Here is a 19,627-nt window from a genome sequence, read left to right as displayed (position 1 = left end):
TGTATTGAACACGAAAGAATCCACATTAAGTCTATGTTCAACACAATAAAATAAAACCACCTTCAAAGCAGTTAGCTACAATTCACAGGCAAGTCCCTTTTAAATGCAATCTCAAACACGTCACTTACTTCAGCTCACCCTAACAACAACCCTGCCACTACACAGTATAGCATAAGTATATGGATTTAAAGCATCCATTTTTCAGAAGCAGGTAAGATTCAAGACTCAAGTACATTTTACACAACTGTTTCCTTGTCTGGAGAGCTATGTAGAAACAGTGAGTAGCAATGAAGATGCACGGCAGTTGTTAGATATCAAGATGTATATCACATGGAAACACTTTCAGACAACATGTAAAATTATTGGCAAGAAATTGCTAAGGTTTAGAATATGTCTAAAGTCATGAATGGCCACCTTTGTAACTTTGATCTGGCATTTGCTATGCACTGCATAGCTACTGGGTTTAAACGCCCAGAGCAGTTTGCATTAAAGATAATGGTTTTCGCAGGTTCAGTGCTAATCTATTATTAGCATCTATGCCAAGTTCTACATTTAGGAAATAGAAACCAAAGGCACAGTTACAAAATGGGGGATACTTGGCTCAGCAATACTACAAATGAGAAGGATCTTGGAATTGTTGTAGATCGCAAGCTGAATATGATTGAGGAGAGACATGATAGCACTCTTCAAATACTTAAAAGGTTGTCACACAGAGGAGGGCCAGGATCACTTCTCGATCCTCCCAGAGTGCAGGACACGGAATAACGGGCTCAAGTTAAAGGAAGCCAGAGTCCAGCTGGGCATCAGGAAAAATTTCCTGACTGTTAGACCAGTATGACAATGGAATCAGTTGCCTGGTGAGGTTGTGGCGTCTCCCACAATAGAGTCATTCAAGAGGCAGCTGGACAACCATCTGTCAGGGATGCTTTAGCGTGGATTCCTGCATTGAGCAGGGGGTTGGACTCGATGGCCTTGGAGGCCCCTTCCAACTCTGCTATTCTATGATTCTATGATCTCCATGGCACAAGGAATTATATTGGGGTGTGGAAAAGTAAAGGATAACTGGCATTATTAATATCATATTATCAGCATCACCAAGAGAAGGAGAAGCATTATTAATATTGGGATCACCATCCATTATCATCATCACCAAGACAAGGAGAAGCATTATTAATATTACCAACACCATCCATTATCATCAAGGTTATTTTTTTCTAGGGACGTCTTGAAAACTTGCAAATAGCCAGTTTTAAAGTGGCTGAAGCAATTAAGCCCCCCCTCTCAATCTGTTAAAGATACAGGAGCCCCGTCCTCCTTTTCATATGGTCAGCCTACGTTATCATCATCATCATCATCATCTCTTTTTACTTCCCCATATTTGTTTGCAACTGACCTGAGGCATTTTCCTCCTTCGTTTCCTTACCTCCTGGTAACCAAGGTACTCTTTTCAGGGACTCTTGAAAACTTAATTGCAAATAGCCAGTTTTAAAGTGGCTGAAGCAATGAAGGTCCCACCTCTCAAGCTCTAGCCTCCCCCCCACGCCTTTCCCTAGCCCTACGTCCAAGCCTCTCCCCCCTCCTCCTCACCACCCCCATGCCAAGTTAAGGAGGATGGTGGCCTTGCCTCGGCCTACCTTTTCCCATGTTGCAGCTGCCTCCTCCTGCTGCTGCCTGGTCCGTGGCTGTAATGTCCTCGTTCTCCTTCCTTCCGCATTCAGCGCTGGTCCATGCGCTGCTGCCGGCCCTCTCTTCCAGACCACCACGTTGTCCTTGGCACCTTGGCCCACCACCGCCAGGCCCCCACCACGGCCACGCTGCTTCCCCACCCCCGATGCTTCTTTTGCGGCCCGGCCGAGTAGCCGAGCCGTGTCTTGTCTTGGCGGCGGCGGGACAGCGGCACAAGTGGTGGCGGCTTGTCCTCCACCCCCCCATCTCACCGCCTCTGCCTCGCTTGGCTTGTATAGCCTGTGCCTCTGCTTCCGTCCTGTTCCCCGCGTCTTGGCGTCCTCCAACACCTCCGCCTCGCCGCCGCCGCCTTGCTTGTTCGGCCTGCCCTGGGACTTGTCTTTGCCGCTGCGGGCGCGCTGGGCTGTGCCGGGCCGCGCTGCGCTGGGCTGTGCCGCGCCGCGCCGCCCGCCTCGCTGCTTGTCTTTGCCGCTGCGGCCGTGCCAGGCCGCGCTGGGCCGCGCTGTGCCAGGCTGCGCCGCGCCAGGCTGTGCCGGGCCGCGCCGCCCGCCTCGCTGCTTGTCCTTGCCGCTGTGGCCACGCCGGGACGGGCCGCGCCAGGCCGCGCCGCGCCGCGCCGCTCGCCTCGCTGCTTGTTCTTGCCGCTTGTGTGTTCTTGGCGGCGGCGGGCCGGTGGTGACAGCGGCGGTGGCGCCACAAGCGGCGGCACTTGCCGCGGATTGCCGTCCACCTCGCCGCCTCCGCCCGCCTCTGCCTCGCCTCGCTTGCCTTGCCAGGGCAGGCCGATTCTAAAGATGGCCACCGCTGCACCCGAAAAAAACGCTGCAGACAAGTAAGGGCGGCCGCGGCCGAGTCCCCCCCCCCCCCGCCCCGGTGTTTCAGCAGCCCACTCCGGATCCTCCGGATCGTGCGGTTTCCCCGTTGGTTACCGGAGTAAACCGGTGCCTATGGTCACCCTAGAAGCAGCCATTCACCCAGAAGCCTTTGCAGGCAGCCATGGTTTGCCAGCCACCAGGCCATACAGTATGTGACTGCATAAGAGCATAAGAAGAGCCATGCTCTTCAACTCTAGCGTTCTGTTTATACAGTGGTCCAAGAGCTGCCTGCAGAGAACCCATGAGCAAGACATGGGTGCAGCACCACCCAGACTGCATCTGCACCTACTCATCCCCCCTGCACCCGGCTAGTCTTGCCCAACATCCTTCTCTCAGTCCCTATTTTGTTCATAATTATAAATTCATGATATATCATACTTTGTGCAATTAGTCCTTTAAAGAAGGAATTTTGGTAGATTTTCAATATTTTGCAATCAGAATTCTTGCTGCCACTAGGTGACGTCATTTACGCATCACCAAAAAACAAAGAATGTACGACCCAGAAAGAGTATACAGATTTACATAAAATTTGCATGTGAACACCTATGATATCCCCATGGATTGAAAAATATTTTCTTAGGATATTTAGACTGTTGTATTAAAAATAAATAACTAAAGAACATCAAATCTTTCTTTGGATCATCTTAATAGCTGTAAAACTTTTACTTGCCTCGAAATGGCACATTCTAGCTGTTCCTACTATTAAGAAGGAAAACACAAACCTTTGTGTTACTTTGGTTGATTTTTATTACTTTATGGAAAGATTAATATAATTTAAACAAGATTAATTGATTTGGCTATTTATATAATAAATTTGGCTCTTTATAGAATAAACAACTCTGTTTTAACATCAATTTCCCCCCATATAGAAATGTGTCATCACCTTAACTTTTCTTTCTGTACCTCTACAAGTTGAAAACATGTGCTATATACTGTGAAATGGTGACATTCAAAGTTGTTGAACTATTCTTTGATTTAAAAAAGACTGAAGCAAAATTTTGTAAAGCGTTTTTCTTGTTAAAAGGGCTGTAGAACTGAGAACATATGAACAGAACCAAGGCAAATCTAGGCCAGCATTTTGTCCCGACTGTGGCCAACGAGATATGAGAAGTCCACAAGCAGGACATGAATGCAATAGCACCCTCCCATTCTCGGAGTATTGGGTGCATGAGCATTCAAGTCCAAATCCCAGGAAAACCCATGATGCTTGGGAGAAGAGACCTATGTCTTTCTTGTATTGTCTCAGAGTACTTTAAAAAAGAGACTACAATAGGTCTATGACAGCACAATCCTATACATGTCTTTTTAGAAGTAAGTCCCATTGAATTCAATGGGGCTTGCTCCTGGAAAAGTGGACATAGGGACTGCAGCCTCAAATGGCTATTAGCCATAACAGCTAGATGAAACCTCCAGGTTCAGATGCAATCCACCTCTGAATGCCAGTTGCTCGGGTGTGTGGAATCAACAGGAAATGGTTATTGCCTTCATGTCCAGTGCATGGATTTCCCAGAGGCAACTGGCTGTCCGATGTTAGAAACAGGTTTCTGGGCCAGAAACACTTTGGATCTACTTCAGTCTGGCTTCTACCTTCTTAATGTGTCTATAGCACTATATCTTACAGAGTAAATTAATATCCTAAATGTAGTAAGAATAGAAATAGTGCCCTGTGCATTTATAATATTCAAGGCATACAAAGCAAATGTCTTTGTTTAGTGCACAGAAGTGCAAATAGCACATAAACAAATAAATGAGAAACAGTCTGCATTGAGAATTGCTAAGTTGGAACATTTAAACTCAGGCTTTGAATTAGCATACAAAGTTTTGAATTTTAAAGTAACATTCCTGATTTATTATTTACTATACTTATATTCCATCTTTCCTTCAAGGAGCTCAACCCCTCCTCATTTCATTCTCACACCAAACCTGTGAGGTAGGTTAAGCTGAATGGTAGTGATTGGTCAAAGGTCATCACGTAAGCTTCATGGCTCATTTGGGATTTAAGCCCCCATCTCCCCAGTCTGACACTCTAACCATTATACCATACTGGCTCTCAAAAAGCTACTATTTTAATTAAGAAATATAATAGCTGGCTTTTAGATCTGTAACTAATTTTCAAATTTACAAATGGATTTCAGTTTGGTCTCATATATTGGTGTTAAAGGTTTCTTCTATCTTTTTGAAATTTGGATACAAAAAGATAACATTATCTGAATATATCTGTCTAAAATTTTGGCTGTGTATATAATTTTGTATGGTCCCCTTATCAAAAGGCTTGTCTTTCCTTCTTTGCAAGGTAGAATATAATCAAAAATATGTACTGAGAAAGCTGATGCTAAGGCTGCTGTAGATCTGCCAGAATTAATTGAAACTTAAGAAAATTCCCACAAAGATAGCAAATATGGCAAGCATATATGTAAAGATGTTAGAAGAGTCTTCTACAACTCGGGTTCTTATTGGCTTCAGGGTTCGCTTCCACTGGCTCATGATGGCATCTCTGGCTCCCTCCCACTTCCCAGGTCCGGTCAGACGGTACTGGTAGGAAGAACACGGCCCAAAGAAAATCTTCATGCCCAATTCTGGATCTTTGAGAAGTATTGCTGGTATGCTAGGTTTTATGCCAATAAAGGAGGCAATTTGATCCATGTATATCAGGCAATCAGTTTTGAGAACCTCATCAAAGGACAAGCCAAACCTTAATCAAATAACATAAAAGGAGGGGAAGGGAAGAAATAAATATGACTTATTAGTCAGTAAATAGAAGGCACGATACTGAAAATTCTGCCCTTAATTCCCTGGCAAGGAAAACCTGGAAACTGTAGTTCTTGGGTGCATGCCATTTTGCTGGGTTTTTTTCTATTTCTTTTTAAAGGCGTGATAGTCAGCCAATATCAAGGGCCCATTAAAAAGGGAGTTACTAGGCTACCTGTGCTTACTCTATCCTATTATTGCCTGTTCTGATGAGCAACCTCTCCAAAATCTCAAGTAAAGGTCTTTCCCAGCCCTTCAGAGTGCGTTCAAGACCGGAGATGCCTGGGATCATGCCTGTGACCTGCATGCAAAGCAGGAGCTGTCCAACTAAACCGTGGGCCTTCACCTTATAAAATCAAAGCATTTTCAAGAGGCTTTAAGGGTTATCCAGTCCCTTCCCTTGAATGACTAGTTTTGTTTGTAATTTTATAACTTCTCTGAGCCAGGATTATAATTTCTAGCAGAATACCTGTGCTCAGTTTATTAACTGCTGCTGAATACACAATGAGTATTAGTGAAAGCATCCAATCAGGCAATACACTGCAGCAGTGTATAATAATTAGTCTAACACCCCTTTTCTCTGTTGCAAAGTGTTCTCAGGAGCCAGGGCCTAAGCCCTGATGGCAGAGGGGGATAAAGCCTGTATCCCACTGCCCAGCTCTAGCCAAAGGAGAGACCAGCCAGAAAGCCTCTTTGTACCAACAGGCCAGTGTGGGCCAGGTGATAACACTCTGATCCCTATAAAACCTTCTGGCTCAGGTTTGCTCAATGGACTGATACAGGAGACCTGCTACTGTTATTTAGCATACGGATTTTAACTTCCTCGCTCTCCACTGATCTGCACAGTAGGTGCGACTAGGTTTGTCACTGGCCTTAATAGATGTGCCTTTAACTGTAGTGTGTTGTGCGGACATTAGCAGATGAGAATGCGTACTTCTATACTGTGAACAGCTTCACCTGCTGCTTTCTGAAGATCAAGTGTATGTTGAAGGTGTAGGAGTAAAGCAGGCCAGGTTTCTTTCTGGTCAGCTGACAACCCTCTAATTCATATCCTTACTGCTAATGGTCTTGGTCTTGTAAAGGGGCTTACCAGTTGGGCATGTTTTTCTTCTTTTCATTGACCTCCTCCATCATTATGTCAACTGGAGGCAACTTACACAAGCCTAGAAGATAGGAGGGATATTTCAGCAAGTCATTAAAGAAATACATTAAAAAATTAAAGGAAGGATGTCTCTTGGCAGAGGAGCAAGCTGCCCAACTAAGCATCAACTTCTGCTTGGTGTGGGAAATATAAGAAGTGACAAATGAGAGAGCCATCCCCCCCCCCAAAAAAGTTGCTCATGGTATTGTACATTGCAGTTCCCAAATGCACTCACACACCAGAATGCAGTCACATAGTGAGGTTTGCACTTTTTTTAGCCTTCTCAAATCAAAAAATGTAGACAAAACATTTGACAGGAGTACTATTGCTGAGTGCTTACAGGACCCAGGACTCTGCGCTCAAAGGGCTGCTCTGCTGCAGAGTGCTGGCAGAACTCAGGCCCTGGCCAGCAGCGGTTCATGGTGGGTTAATTCAGTGCAGCTGGGAGCAGCTAGAGTCAGGGCTATTTCATAGAATCATAGAATAGCAGAGTTGGAAGGGGCCTACGAGGCCATCGAGTCCAACCCCCTGCTCAATGCAGGAATCCACCCTAAAGCATCCCTGACAGATGGTTGTCCAGCTGCCTCTTGAATGCCTGTAGTGTGGGAGATCCCACAACCTCCCTAGGTAACTGGTTCCATTGTCATACTACTCTAAAAGTCAGGACGTTTTTCCTGACATCCAGCTGGAATCTGGCTTCCTTTAACTTGAGCCCGTTATTCCGTGTCCTGCACTCTGGGAGGATCGAGAAGAGATCCTGGCCCTCCTCTGTGTGACAACCTTTAAGACCAACATTGTGGCTCCAGCTTTTACCACAGTAACACCGTTTCTGTGGTGCGTGGCTCCTGTTCCCGTGTGCCTTGTTTGTTCCTGACCTTGGACTGTGCCCTGGACCAAACCCTTGCTTCTGGCCCTGTCTGAACTCAGGTTGGAGCTTGCTTTTGAACCCTTGTTCGATCCTGGACTTGCTACTACCGCTGGCCCTGTTGGACTCTGGTCTCCACCACTGGGTTGCCCCTGGAACCTCGCCCCTGCCTCTTGCTCCCGCCATGTTGTGGTTGTACAAGTAAACCGGTCTATCCCAGACAGCTTGTGTGTGTGTTAGTCTCTGTACACCTTCGCTCTCCCGGGTCCCGGCACTCAGTCTGCGCTCCCAGCCGCCCACGCCCCGGACTGTTACAACATGTAAATTAGGGGAAAAGCTCAAAAAAGGCATTATACTAGGGAATGTCACTTAGAAAAATGTTTATATTTGAAAAACTGCATATATTAGGGGAAATGTGCACAAAAAGCCTCTTTGTACTGATAGGCCTGAGTGAGTCAGGTCAGGTGATAGCCCTCTGAGTCCCATAAAACCTAACTGCTGCTGACCAGTAGCTATAGTACTGCCCTCTATTGCATGTATAATAGCGGTATGGAGCTGCCATGTATCTGAAAGCAGGCCAGCAGCTCCTTTCATGGCACAGAGAATAAGGTGCCTATCTCCCCTCTATCTAAAATTATTCATAGGCCATCTTTAAAGTAACCTGGTCTAGCTGCCAGGTCCCCAGTTGAAGACACCCTCCCAGCACGTTACAGACATAACAAATACTCCCAGAGCCTCCTAGACTGCTGTTGTATCTCATCCCACCTACCCTTAAAGACACGCGTGGCCCAGCGTGCTTGGGTCTCCACGACTGGCAGGACTGCCCCTAAGGGCCTGAGGAAGCCTATAATGGCAAGTGTGGGTTTCTCCAGCTGAGGGGGAAAGACGTATTTGTACAACGAAGCATGTTTATTTTCAACCTTGATGATTGACTCATCAATGAACGGAAAAGAAGCTTTGTATCCAGTGGCAAAGACAGCCACGTCCACTTCCTCTGCACCAGGAGTGTTTACGAAGACGACAGAATTTTCTTTGAACTCCTTTACATCGGGCCTAACAGTGATCTTCCCAGTGATGATGCATGCAGGGATTTCATCATTTAACACCGGCTCTCTCATCACAGACCTTAGAGGGAAGAATACAAGACACTCAGATTAATATATTGGGTGCCGTGGAGATGTAATAGTTCAGTGTGTTATGTTGGTTTTACAAGATGATATACACGAAAGGTAGTCCCCCAGACTCCTTTTTTCTCTGCCTTTCATTTTATTACTATTCCTTCCAACAATATGAGAATAGCCCTGCAGGATACAACCCAGGGTTTTGTTTCCAACAGGGACCAGCCAGGGTGCCTACAAGCAAGGTGTGAAAGCAAGAGTCCTCTGCTGTTGTCATAGAATCATAGAATCGCAGAGTTGGAAGGGGCCTACAAGGCCATCGAGTCCAACCCCCTGCTCAATGCAGGAATCCACCCTAAAGCACCCCTGACAGGTGGTTGTCCAGCTGCCTCTTGAAGGCCTCTAGTGCTGTGCTTAAAGGCAAAAATGACCTTGCCCTGTGCTTAAAGGCAAAAATGACCTTAATGTGTAGCAAAGTGAGGCAGCAGCCTCTGGAGGGAGATTTTGGGCATCAGGGTGCCAGACTGGAAGGCAGGCATATATGATCCAAGAGGAAGTTCTCCTGCCCAAGCCTCATTAAAAGTGCTCCCATTTATTTAAATAAGGCTTAGGGCATTTCTACACGATGCTTTTATCCTTCTCCTACACTTTTCTCTATCTAACCACCACCACCCCACACACAAAATAATGTTGCAAAGAACAGAAGAGGCCCTGCAGGACGACATCATGTAAAGGACCCACAAATTATCATTTAGTGAGCAATCATAAGCACACAATGAAAGCCTTGTGTTAATCGAGGAGGTTTTTTTTGGATTTTCTGTCTGAGGCGCCAACACTCCTTGCCTCCATTTTATGGAAGCACCCTTTCTCCCAGGTTTTGTTCAATTGGACCTCCTGGTGAATGCTTTTTTGGGAATTCACTTCACTTCCACCTTTTCTACACATGCATACATGCTGTATATATCTATTTCCATTTTCTGTCTTTATGGTCCCTGCCCTCTCAACACCCAGTTTACACCAAGTACCTGTCTTTTGGAATTATGCCATAGTTTGCATGGTTAAACCACTGGTTAGCTCGGCTCGCAAGCAGCCATGCCGTGACGCTTGCAGGAAGGCTATTTCGGACAATGTTCATAAAACGGGTTAAGAACACCATGTCCCAAGGGTAGCCATTATCGAACACACGGCTTATCACCCAGGCACCTCTGCTTGTGCTGATCATCACCTAAAAAAAAAGGGGAAAAAAGGGGGAAAAAGTTCATTAAAACACAGCAGTATCCCACTAGCAATCATTAGTTTAAGAACATTCTTACACCACACAATTCAAGTCTTTAAACAGTGATTCTCTCACCCCAAGGAACTGGGAACTTTAACGATTTGGATAGTATGGAAGCCAACTCTTGAAATAAGATATTCTAGTACATGCATTGGGAAGAGGGCGTCTATTATCTCTCTCACACACCACAATCCATACATATTGGCTTGCTCCCACTCTGTCTCCGTGCTTAGTTCAAAGTGTAGGAGTTGCCCTTGAAAGCACTTTATGACTTGGAAACAGGTTAACTAAAGGATGCCTGTCTTCACATGTGCCTTTTGGTACAGTAAGACAAGGGTGGAGAACCTGTGGCCCTCCAGAGGTTGGACCACAACTCCCATCATCCTTGACCATTGGCCAGACTGGCTGGGGCTGATGAGAGTTTGAGTCCAACAACATCTGGAGGGGCATAAGTTCTCTACCCCTGTACTACGACCTTCACCAGAGGTCGTTCCTTTGTGTTCCTTTGCCATATGAGGTACGGCAGATGTTTCCAGGGAAAGGGCCTTCTCAGTGGTGGTGCCCAAATTGTGGCATGCTCTACGCTGTGGTGCTTACACCTACTTTGATGGCTTTTTGACACCAGGCAAACACAGGCTAGATTTAGCTAGATTTGCTTCATCTTGGCTGGTGTTTTATGTTTTTACGTCACTGTGTTACATTTATTGTATTTTGTAAGCTGCCCTGGAATTTGGTTGAGGGGTGTGGTATAAATACCTAACCCATCCAACCCTAATCCATACCTGACACACTCACACAGGACAAGCCCCAAGGACAAAATGCACACTTTCACTCACTGGCAAGGGAGAGGAGGGCACCTTTGGGCCTTGTTGAAGTAGCTCCTGTGCTCCTGCCAACAAACTGCATTACCATCCTGCAGCTGGCAGACTTTGCCCGCACTGGGAGCAGGCATGGGGGCCTACGTGAGCAGTCCAGCCAGGAAGCTCCATCCCAGAATTTCCCTCCAGATTTCCATCTGAATTAGTTAACCTGACATCTCAGGCAAGAATGACTAGTGCAGACAAGCAGTGGGGGCTGGGCAGTGACAGTAGTACATAGTGGTGAGAGCATTTTGGTGAGAGTGGTGGATGGGCAGTGAGGTGGCAGGCAGCCCTCACCAGATCCCAAAGCAGGCCGGGCCCCTGGGCTCTGCTGAGTTGGGTCTGAGGCAGCTGGAGTGGCCTTCCACGAACAAGGACATCTCACGCTAGACCAGGAGACAGTAAAATGGCAGGCTGGGCCATTTTTAATATTATATACACCTAACCGCACACCTCTTCTGCCCCCCTGCAAATATAAACAATTATTTTACTGGGGGGAGAATTAAATTAATGTGCAGAGAAAAACTGGAACAGGGACAGCCCTCTTCATTTGGCGGCTGGTTGGTCCAGAAGTCCAAAGACACAACTGGCACCCCCTACGTCCTAAGAGAATTCTGGGCTCTTAACTACACATTTCTATTATATATTTATTTAAACTATACATGCTCTGCCTTTCCTAAGTTCAAAGTTGGCTCACAAACAAGGTGCAATAAAAATACTATAAAAGCCACACACCCTGCAAGCAATGTAGGCCATGAGAAAAGGCTCAAGAGATTAAAGGCCAAAGATTTTACTGCAACGGAATCTTCCTTGTTCCCCTCAAATGTGAGTTTGTAACCCAGAATGACATGCTCTCAACGTGTGGACACTGACAAGCTCACAGACGAGGATGAGGTGGTCCTTCAGATACCCTGGTCCTGAATTCTTTCGTACTTTAAAGGTGAAAAACAGCACTTTGAATTGGGCTTGCTAACAATCCGGGAGCTGATGCAGTTGTTTCAGGAGTAACCTGCTCCTGGTACCTGCCTTCTAGCTGCTGCATTTTGAACAATTTGAAGTTTCCGGACACTTCTCAAGGAAACCCCCACATAGAGCGTATTGCTGCAATCATCCTGTTGTAACTAAGGCATGGATCCCACTGCCATCTCTTGAAATTCCCAAGATATGTTTGGGAGAAGCCATGACAGTTAAACTGGCAAATAAATGATCTAGTGTGTAGTGTACAGTTCTCCTCCTCACCCAGTATGAGGTAATTAGATGGTGGAGCCATGACTACATGCTGTTTATAAATTGCTGCATCAAATCCAGAGCTGACCCAAGACAAGGCCTGCACAACTGATGGCCAAACACAGTCCATCCATCATCATCATCATCATCATCATCATCATCATCATCATCAATTTATTTCTTATCTGCCTCTCCATTTTGATGTACTGTAGCCTGCCACATGCTTGGAAAGGCCCCCCCCCCAAAGTTTGCAGTCCTAGATGAGCAGCAAAATCAGGTTATTGAGTTCCTAGGGAGCTGCCATAGATGACCCCTGGGGTGCATTTACAATGGTAGATCCCAAATAGGGTACCAAAAGGTTTGGAGCAGGTCTGTACGAATTGGAAGGTCTAAAATATGCCTCTGCATGCAATAATGATCTAATAATACCTTTAAGATAGGTGATTTGCTATTATTTAATGAAGCCTGAAGTTAGCAGCTGCCTCACTCTGCCTAACAGGGGTGTTCCCCACCTCTTCAGATCTGAAGATTTACAACAGAGCAATGAAAAATCTATCTTGATCACAACATTTGCAAGGAATGGTTGAGCAACCCAAAGAGGCTGCTAACTTGCTTCTAAGTACATTTGTTGCTTAGCAAATATTTGCTGTACTCTGGCATGCTAACTCTTTACTGACAATGGAAATGTGGCAAAATCTACATTGCTTGAGGTCATAATGTTTCTCACTAGATGGCGCAATCACATTTCCAAATAAGGCCATAAGAAATTGAACAGACGTTTTGCTCTTCTCATACCAGTCAAAGCTTTTATAAACCTGTTGCCTAGTCTAAATGTCTATGAGTATTTAGGTTATAATCCTATAAAGAGCAGTTATTTTTGAGACTTCTACCTACGTAGAAGGAGCATCTTAGAAGGACCAGTATATTCCTTAATATATTCCCAGGATTCTACTATGCTCACAGTCAGGGATAGTAGTTAAAGGAGATTATCTCCCCAGAATGATTTAAACATGGTATTGACCCCCGCCACACACACACACGCACACACACACTAAGACAGGGGCAGTTTGGAAGGCACAGGTCAAATTGGCGAAGTTTGGACCACTACCACATTGTAGAATCACTATATACCACTAGACATTTTCTGTTAAAACCAGGGCCAGGTTTACACCAAGCAGGACATTACACTTTGAAAACGGGTTGAAAACGGTATATGGAATGTGTCCTGAGTCCAAACAGTTGTCAATACTGTTATAAACCATTATAAAGCAGTAGTGTAGATCCTGCCCAGCTCTTATTTTTTAAATGGAAGTGGTCATGCCACATTAAAAAGCCTGGTGTGTGTGTGTCTGTGAATTATTAGATGGACAAATCAGTGCTTTAGCTGGGGAATGTACACCCATTGGCCACTCTCTGGCGATTGTCTCACTATTCATAGAATCATAGAATAGCAGAGTTGGAAGGGGCCTACAAGGCCATCGAGTCCAACCCCCTGCTCAATGCAGGAATCCACCCTAAAGCATCCCTGACAGATGGTTGTCCAGCTGCCTCTTGAATGCCTCTAGTGTGGGAGAGCCCACAACCTCCCTAGGTAGCTGATTCCATTGTCGCACTGCTCTAACAGTCAGGAAGTTTTTCCTGATGTCCAGCCGGAATCTGGCTTCTTTTAACTTGAACCCGTTATTCCGTGTCCTGCACTCTGGGAGGATCGAGAAGAGATCCTGGCCCTCCTCTGTGTGACAACCTTTTAAGTATTTGAAGACTGCTATCATGTCTCCCCTCAATCTTCTCTTCTCCAGGCTAAACATGCCCAGTTCTTTCAGTCTCTCTTCATAGGGCTTTGTTTCTAGACCTCTGATCATCCTGGTTGCCCTCTTCTGAACACGCTCCAGCTTGTCTGCGTCCTTCTTGAATTGTGGAGCCCAGAACTGGACGCAATACTCTAGATGAGGCCTAACCAGGGCCGAATAGAGAGGAACCAGTACCTCACGTGATTTGGAAGCTATACTTCTATTAATGCAGCCCAAAATAGCATTTGCCTTTCTTGCAGCCATATCGCACTGTTGGCTCATATTCAGCTTGTGATCTACAACAATTCCAAGATCTTTCTCGTTTGTAGTATTGCTGAGCCAAGTGTTCCCCATCTTGTAACTGTGCATTTGGTTTCTATTCCCTAAATGTAGAACTTGGAATTTATCCCTATTAAATTTCATTCTGTTGTTTTCAGCCCAGCACTCCAGCCTATCAAGATCACTTTGAAGTTTGTTTCTGTCTTCCAGGGTATTAGCTATCCCACCCAATTTTGTGTCATCTGCAAATTTGATCAGCGTTCCCTGCACCTCCTCGTCCAAATCATTAATAAAGATGTTGAAGAGCACTGGGCCCAGGACTGAGCCCTGCGGCACCCCACTCGTTGCCTCTCCCCAGTTTGAGAAGGCTCCATTGATAAGTACTCTTTGAGTCCGATTCTGTAGCCAACTGTGGATCCACCTAATAGTTGTTCCATCTAGCCCACTTTTAGCTAGTTTGTTAATCAGAATGTCATGTGGTACTTTGTCAAAAGCTTTGCTGAAGTCAAGATATATGACGTCCACAGCATTCCCACAGTCCACAAGGGAGGTTATCCTATCAAAAAATGAGATCAAATTAGTCTGACAGGATTTGTTCCTGACAAATCCATGTTGGCTTCTAGTAATCACTGCATTGATTTCAAGGTGTTTACAGATTGACTTCTTTATAATCTGCTCCAGAATTTTCCCAGGGATGGATGTCAGACTGACTGGTCTGTAGTTCCCAGGTTCCTCCTTTTTGCCCTTTTTGAAGATAGGGACAACGTTAGCCCTCCTCCAGTCATCCGGCACCTCACCCGTCTTCCATGATTTTGCAAAGATAATAGACAAAGGTTCTGAGAGTTCTTCCGCTAGCTCCTTCATTACTCTTGGATGCAGTTCATCGGGCCCTGGAGATTTGAACTCAAGGAAATTAGGTGTTCTTTGACCATTTGTTTATCAATCTCAAACTGCAATCCTGCCCCGTCAACTTCTGCTTCACTTTTTCCAGGGGGGTCATAGACCTGCTTTTGGGAGAAGACCGAGGCAAAGTAGGAATTGAGCACTTCAGCCTTTTCGTTGTCATCTGTTATCAATTTGCCATCCTCATTAAGCAGTTGAACCACCATTTCTTTCCTCTGTCTTTTACTACTCACGTATCTGAAGAAAGCCTTTTTATTGCTTTTAGCATCCCTCGCTAATCTCAGCTCATTCACAGCTTTAGCCTTCCTGACGCCATTTCGGCACTTCTGCGCCACTTGTCTGTACTCTTCTTTTGTAGCCTGGCCTTCCTTCCACTTCCTATATGTATCCCTTTTTGTTTTCAGTTCATCAATAAGCTTTTTGTGGAGCCACATTGGTTTCCTCTGTTGTCTTCTTTTTACGTCCCTTTAAAAGAGTTAGAGCCCATGCACACTGAAACCCTCTGAAGGGCTCCCTTGGGTATTCACAGAGTGTCTTGAGTTATGGCAGCCTTCCTCAGCCTGGTATCCTCCAAAAGTTTGGGATTCCAACTCTCCTCAGCCTCAGCCAGCATGGCCCTTGGTTTAAGACTACTGGGAGTTTGTCATCCAAAACATCTGGAGGGTACCAGGCTGATGTAGGCTGTATTACAGGCATCTCTACATGAGGCTTTTATTGTGCGCTCGTAATTGCTCACTCACAGAAGTTTGCAGATCCTTTACATGAACGTCATCAACCTCCAGGGCTTCTCGCATGCTTTTTAGCCTTTATCCTGTTGTTGTTGTTGTTAAGATCAGGGAAAGTCTGCCATTTTTTCTAGAACCGTGATGAAGCGCTATAGCGGCTGCGTGTACTTCCGCAATTCCGCTATACCACATCGCCAACTAGTGGCTGTCTAATGAAACATATAGAACTTGCAGAGAAAGGAAATCCCCAGAAAAAAAGCACGTCTTATCACACATAAAGGAGTTGATTTAATCCTACAAAGAACTGGGAAGCAGAAACCCTGGTAAAGATTTAGGATAAAACCCCGGTGTAGAAAAGCCCTACAGCAATGACAAAAGTACTGTCTTGTGAATCTTCTTTCATACTCCAGAGATTCTGGCTATTTGTTACTAGGTCTGGCTTCCTGGAGAGTTCATTACAATTCAGAGAAGTACCAATTTCTTCTATTTAATTGTATGTTAATGTTTGCATTTTAATTGGCCTGTAGAGAATAGTTGAACTTTCTTCCATTTGGGTTCCTCGCAAGAGAACAAGCATTCTGTTCCTCTCTACCAAAGGGGAACGTATAGCATAGCCAAGTTCCAGGACATAAAACTGAGCGGAGGAATATTACCTTTTTTGCTGTGTGAGTGGCATCCACTGCAATATCAACTCCAGAATTCCCCATGCCAATCACAAGCACTCTTTTATCTCTGAATTCCTCTGCGTTTTTGTAGTCTCGGCTGTGAAAGTACTGGCCATTAAACTGGTCTATACCTGTGTGGAAAACAAGGACATACCTCAATGGCCTTCCGAATGAAACTTGAAATAACTGTATCTCAATGTTGTGCATGTTTGTTCAGAAGTAAATTACACTGGATGTTGTGGGATTTACTTCCCAGCAAGTAAAGCCCACGTTTAGTGTTTATATAGTGCATTTCTAATGTCCGGAGTGCTTCACATACATTATCATAGGAATATAGGAAGCTGTCTTATATTGAGTCAGACCTCACTGAACCATCTAGCTCAATATTGTGAACCCTGACTGGCAGCGGCTCTTGAGAGTTTCAGGCAAGAGTCTTTCCTCAGCCTATTTGGAGAAGACAGGGATCGCACCTGGGGCCTTCTGCATGCAAAGCAGGTGCCCTGAGCTATGGCTCCTCCCAGAACGGAACCTTGGAAGCTGCCTTCTACCTAATCTGACCCTTGGTCCATCAAGCCCAGGATTATCAACAGTGACTGGCAGCAGCGTCTCTCCAGGGTTCCAGGCAGGATTCCTTCCCAGCCCTACCTGGAGATGCCGGGGATTGAATTTGGGACCTTCTGCATACAAAACCTGTGCTCTACTACTGAGCCACAGCATTTCAAATTATCCCTACAAGAGCCCTGTAAAGAAGATTAGTATTTTTATCCCCATCTTTTAAATGGGGTCTGAGGCCGAGTGGCACGTTTAGCACCATCTAATGAATTTATAAAATGCTTTCCTAAGAATTCCAGAATGCAACAAAGATGGGTAGCATATTCTATGAATATAAGAGATAACTAAAAGACTTAGAGATATGTCTTCAGCATGTGACTGTGCTTGAGAGCCCCATGAAACAACCCCCAAAATCACACGGCTAGAACTGAGTACCTGTTAACATCCTACCCCTGTACTAGACATCTCCCAGAAATTATATCTCCTCATGCCAGCAAACCAACCCTCTTTGCCCTCTGTGAAGCTTATTTTAGATCAGGGGTTGGCAGAAGGTAGATTATGGTCAACCAGGGGACCAGGGGTCAATTTACTATGGACCACCGACTGCCTGGTGGTTGCTGGGATCCTTGCAAAGAATGCTGGTCTAAGTAGATCTTGGTCATCCAACAAGTCTCTTCTTTGCACAATCAGGATCTCTTAACACAGATTAGTATGTCTTAATTTTTAAGAGATCCTGGATTTTAAGAGGATTTCACCAAGACAACAGGGTTTCTAATAAAGACAAAAAAGTAGACCATGCAAGGCTGAACTCATCCCTCATCATAAAGAGAGGAAGTAGAAGGTTAATAGGGAGATCAGTATTTAACAAGCAACCCAAGTCTCTCAAGTTAGCCAGCTGGGCTATGCTATTTGGTAAGGTTTAAAAAATGGTTCCCAGTTTATCCATATGGACCCCAAATATGGTGATTGGTCAAGCCTGAGCATGAGGCATAAAGCAAAACTCTTTTGCTGTATCCACAGTGAAGATATGCCCTCTAACACAAGCCCACTCACTCCACTTAACATCGCTTCCCCAGTCCCCAATGCTCCAGAATTGAGCTAATCCACACAAATAGCAAGTCATCCGATAAAGTCTTCCTGGACTGTACCATTTCAGGTGGAAGCTTGCATGATTGAACACACTCCTCCTCGCCATTAACAAAAGAAGCAGCAGCTTCATGGGAACTATGAACATGCTCGGGACAAGTTGTTTGAGCATAACTCTCTTCTTGACATGCTCATTTTCTGTTCTTTTTCACGGGTGAAAATTGCAATATCCTGCACGTACTCACACAGCGTCATAAATAAAATCTGGGAACAATGTTGGAAGAAACACACACACAGCTTTGCCTATAAATAATCTACACTTCTTGGAAGACAAAAACACAACTGAATTCTAGGAATACAAAGAAATAAGATGTGTTTTGGGTATGCAGATGTGGCTGTTCTTGCCAAGCATGTCCAAGACAGTTATGGCATAAACACTAAGAGCGTCATCAGATGAATGTTACTGCCCACTTGTGGATGTTTGCAGTCCTTTTGACGATGTCATCAGCCTCCCATGCGTCTCCTGCTTCTTCTGGCCTTCTTTCCATCACAAAATGGATGGAATCCTTTTTTTAAAAAATGAAATGTGCCACCATTTCTTTTTGTGTGCAAGAAAAGCGGTGTGATAAAAACACCTACTGAATGAGCCATGTGGTCATTGCTTACTTCCTCTTTCTTCCTCTGTGTGAAGAAAGAGGAAGCATTGTGGGACAGAAGCAGGGGGAAAAAGTGACAGCAAGGAAACACAATGCCACGCCCACCCCCCACCCCAATCTGATGATGCTTTAAACAGAAAAAACAAACAAGGAAGCCATGCCGGACCATAAGAAGAAAAACATCTAAAATGCAATCTGGCAATACCTTTATTAGAACCAACTAAAATAACACAATATAGTGAGTAAGCTTTCAGGTTCTCCAGTACTCTTCATCTCCAATAGTAAGAGGAAGTAAACAAAGACCATGTGGGCGGTGTTTTTTGGCACTGTTTTTCCTGCACACAGCAGGAAATGTCTGCATGTCTCACTACAGGAAAACAAAACGGATTTTGCTGGGTCTATTTTTGAGATGGGAAAATATCTGAAAGAGCAGGAGTTGGATGGCATTGTGAATAGGACCCACGGAAACCTTTGAATGCCCAGTAATGAGCATGCTATAAAATTCTTGTCTTATGACGCTTTTGATCTTGAAACCAAAATGTCTGCATTCAGTCAAAGTCTAAAGCGTATTTATGGGGTATCAGTCATTGTGTGTTCCTCTGTTCCAGCAATAATTTTAAATTATATATTGTTTTAACTTGGATCATGGGCCAGATCTACACTAAGCAGGATATAACACTTTGAAAACATTTTGAAGACTGTATAGGGAGTGTGTCCTGGGCCTAAACAGTTGTCGCTACTGTTATAAACCATTATAAAGCAGTAGTGTAGATCCTGCCATGGTTTAATTTGTTTTTAACTGCATATTTCTTGTTTTATACTGTATGTTTTTATCTGTACGCCGCTCTGAGATCTTAATGATATAGGGCAGGATACAAATGTTTTAAATAAATAAATAAAATAAAATTCTGGGTGAAGTGTATTTATTTATTTACTTGTGGTATTTATGTACCACCAAATATAGTATAATCTCTCAGTGGTTCACAATACTACAATGCAATATTAAAAATACCACATTAAAACATGTCCAACTACAGTAAGAAACAAAGGAGCAGTAAAATGGAGCGGTATTATTATTATTATTATTATTATTATTATTATTATTTACATTTATATACCGCCCCATAGCCGAAGCTCTGAATATGAGCTGTTGAATATGAGCCAACAGTGCGATA

At 44.6% G+C, this 19,627-nt stretch overlaps 1 protein-coding gene across 1 annotated transcript in view; it reads right to left on the bottom strand.

Moving 5' to 3' along the window:
• Nucleotides 1-3,284: 3,284 nt before the first annotated feature.
• Nucleotides 3,285-19,627, bottom strand: part of FMO1 (flavin containing dimethylaniline monoxygenase 1) — a 30,588-nt gene continuing 14,245 nt past the window's right edge. The window contains exons 5-9 of the mRNA XM_063133485.1: nt 16,147-16,289; nt 9,459-9,658; nt 8,085-8,440; nt 6,400-6,472; nt 3,285-5,253 (exon numbers count right to left, since the gene is read on the bottom strand). Of these exons, the coding sequence (XP_062989555.1) occupies nt 4,920-5,253; nt 6,400-6,472; nt 8,085-8,440; nt 9,459-9,658; nt 16,147-16,289 (1,106 nt within the window). The 3' untranslated portion in view covers nt 3,285-4,919. The remainder of the gene's footprint in view (nt 5,254-6,399; nt 6,473-8,084; nt 8,441-9,458; nt 9,659-16,146; nt 16,290-19,627) is intronic.

The sequence above is a fragment of the Elgaria multicarinata genome, chromosome 1, assembly GCF_023053635.1.
Source record: "Elgaria multicarinata webbii isolate HBS135686 ecotype San Diego chromosome 1, rElgMul1.1.pri, whole genome shotgun sequence".
NCBI lineage: Eukaryota > Metazoa > Chordata > Lepidosauria > Squamata > Anguidae > Elgaria > Elgaria multicarinata.
This window is presented reverse-complemented; position numbering and strand designations above follow the sequence as displayed.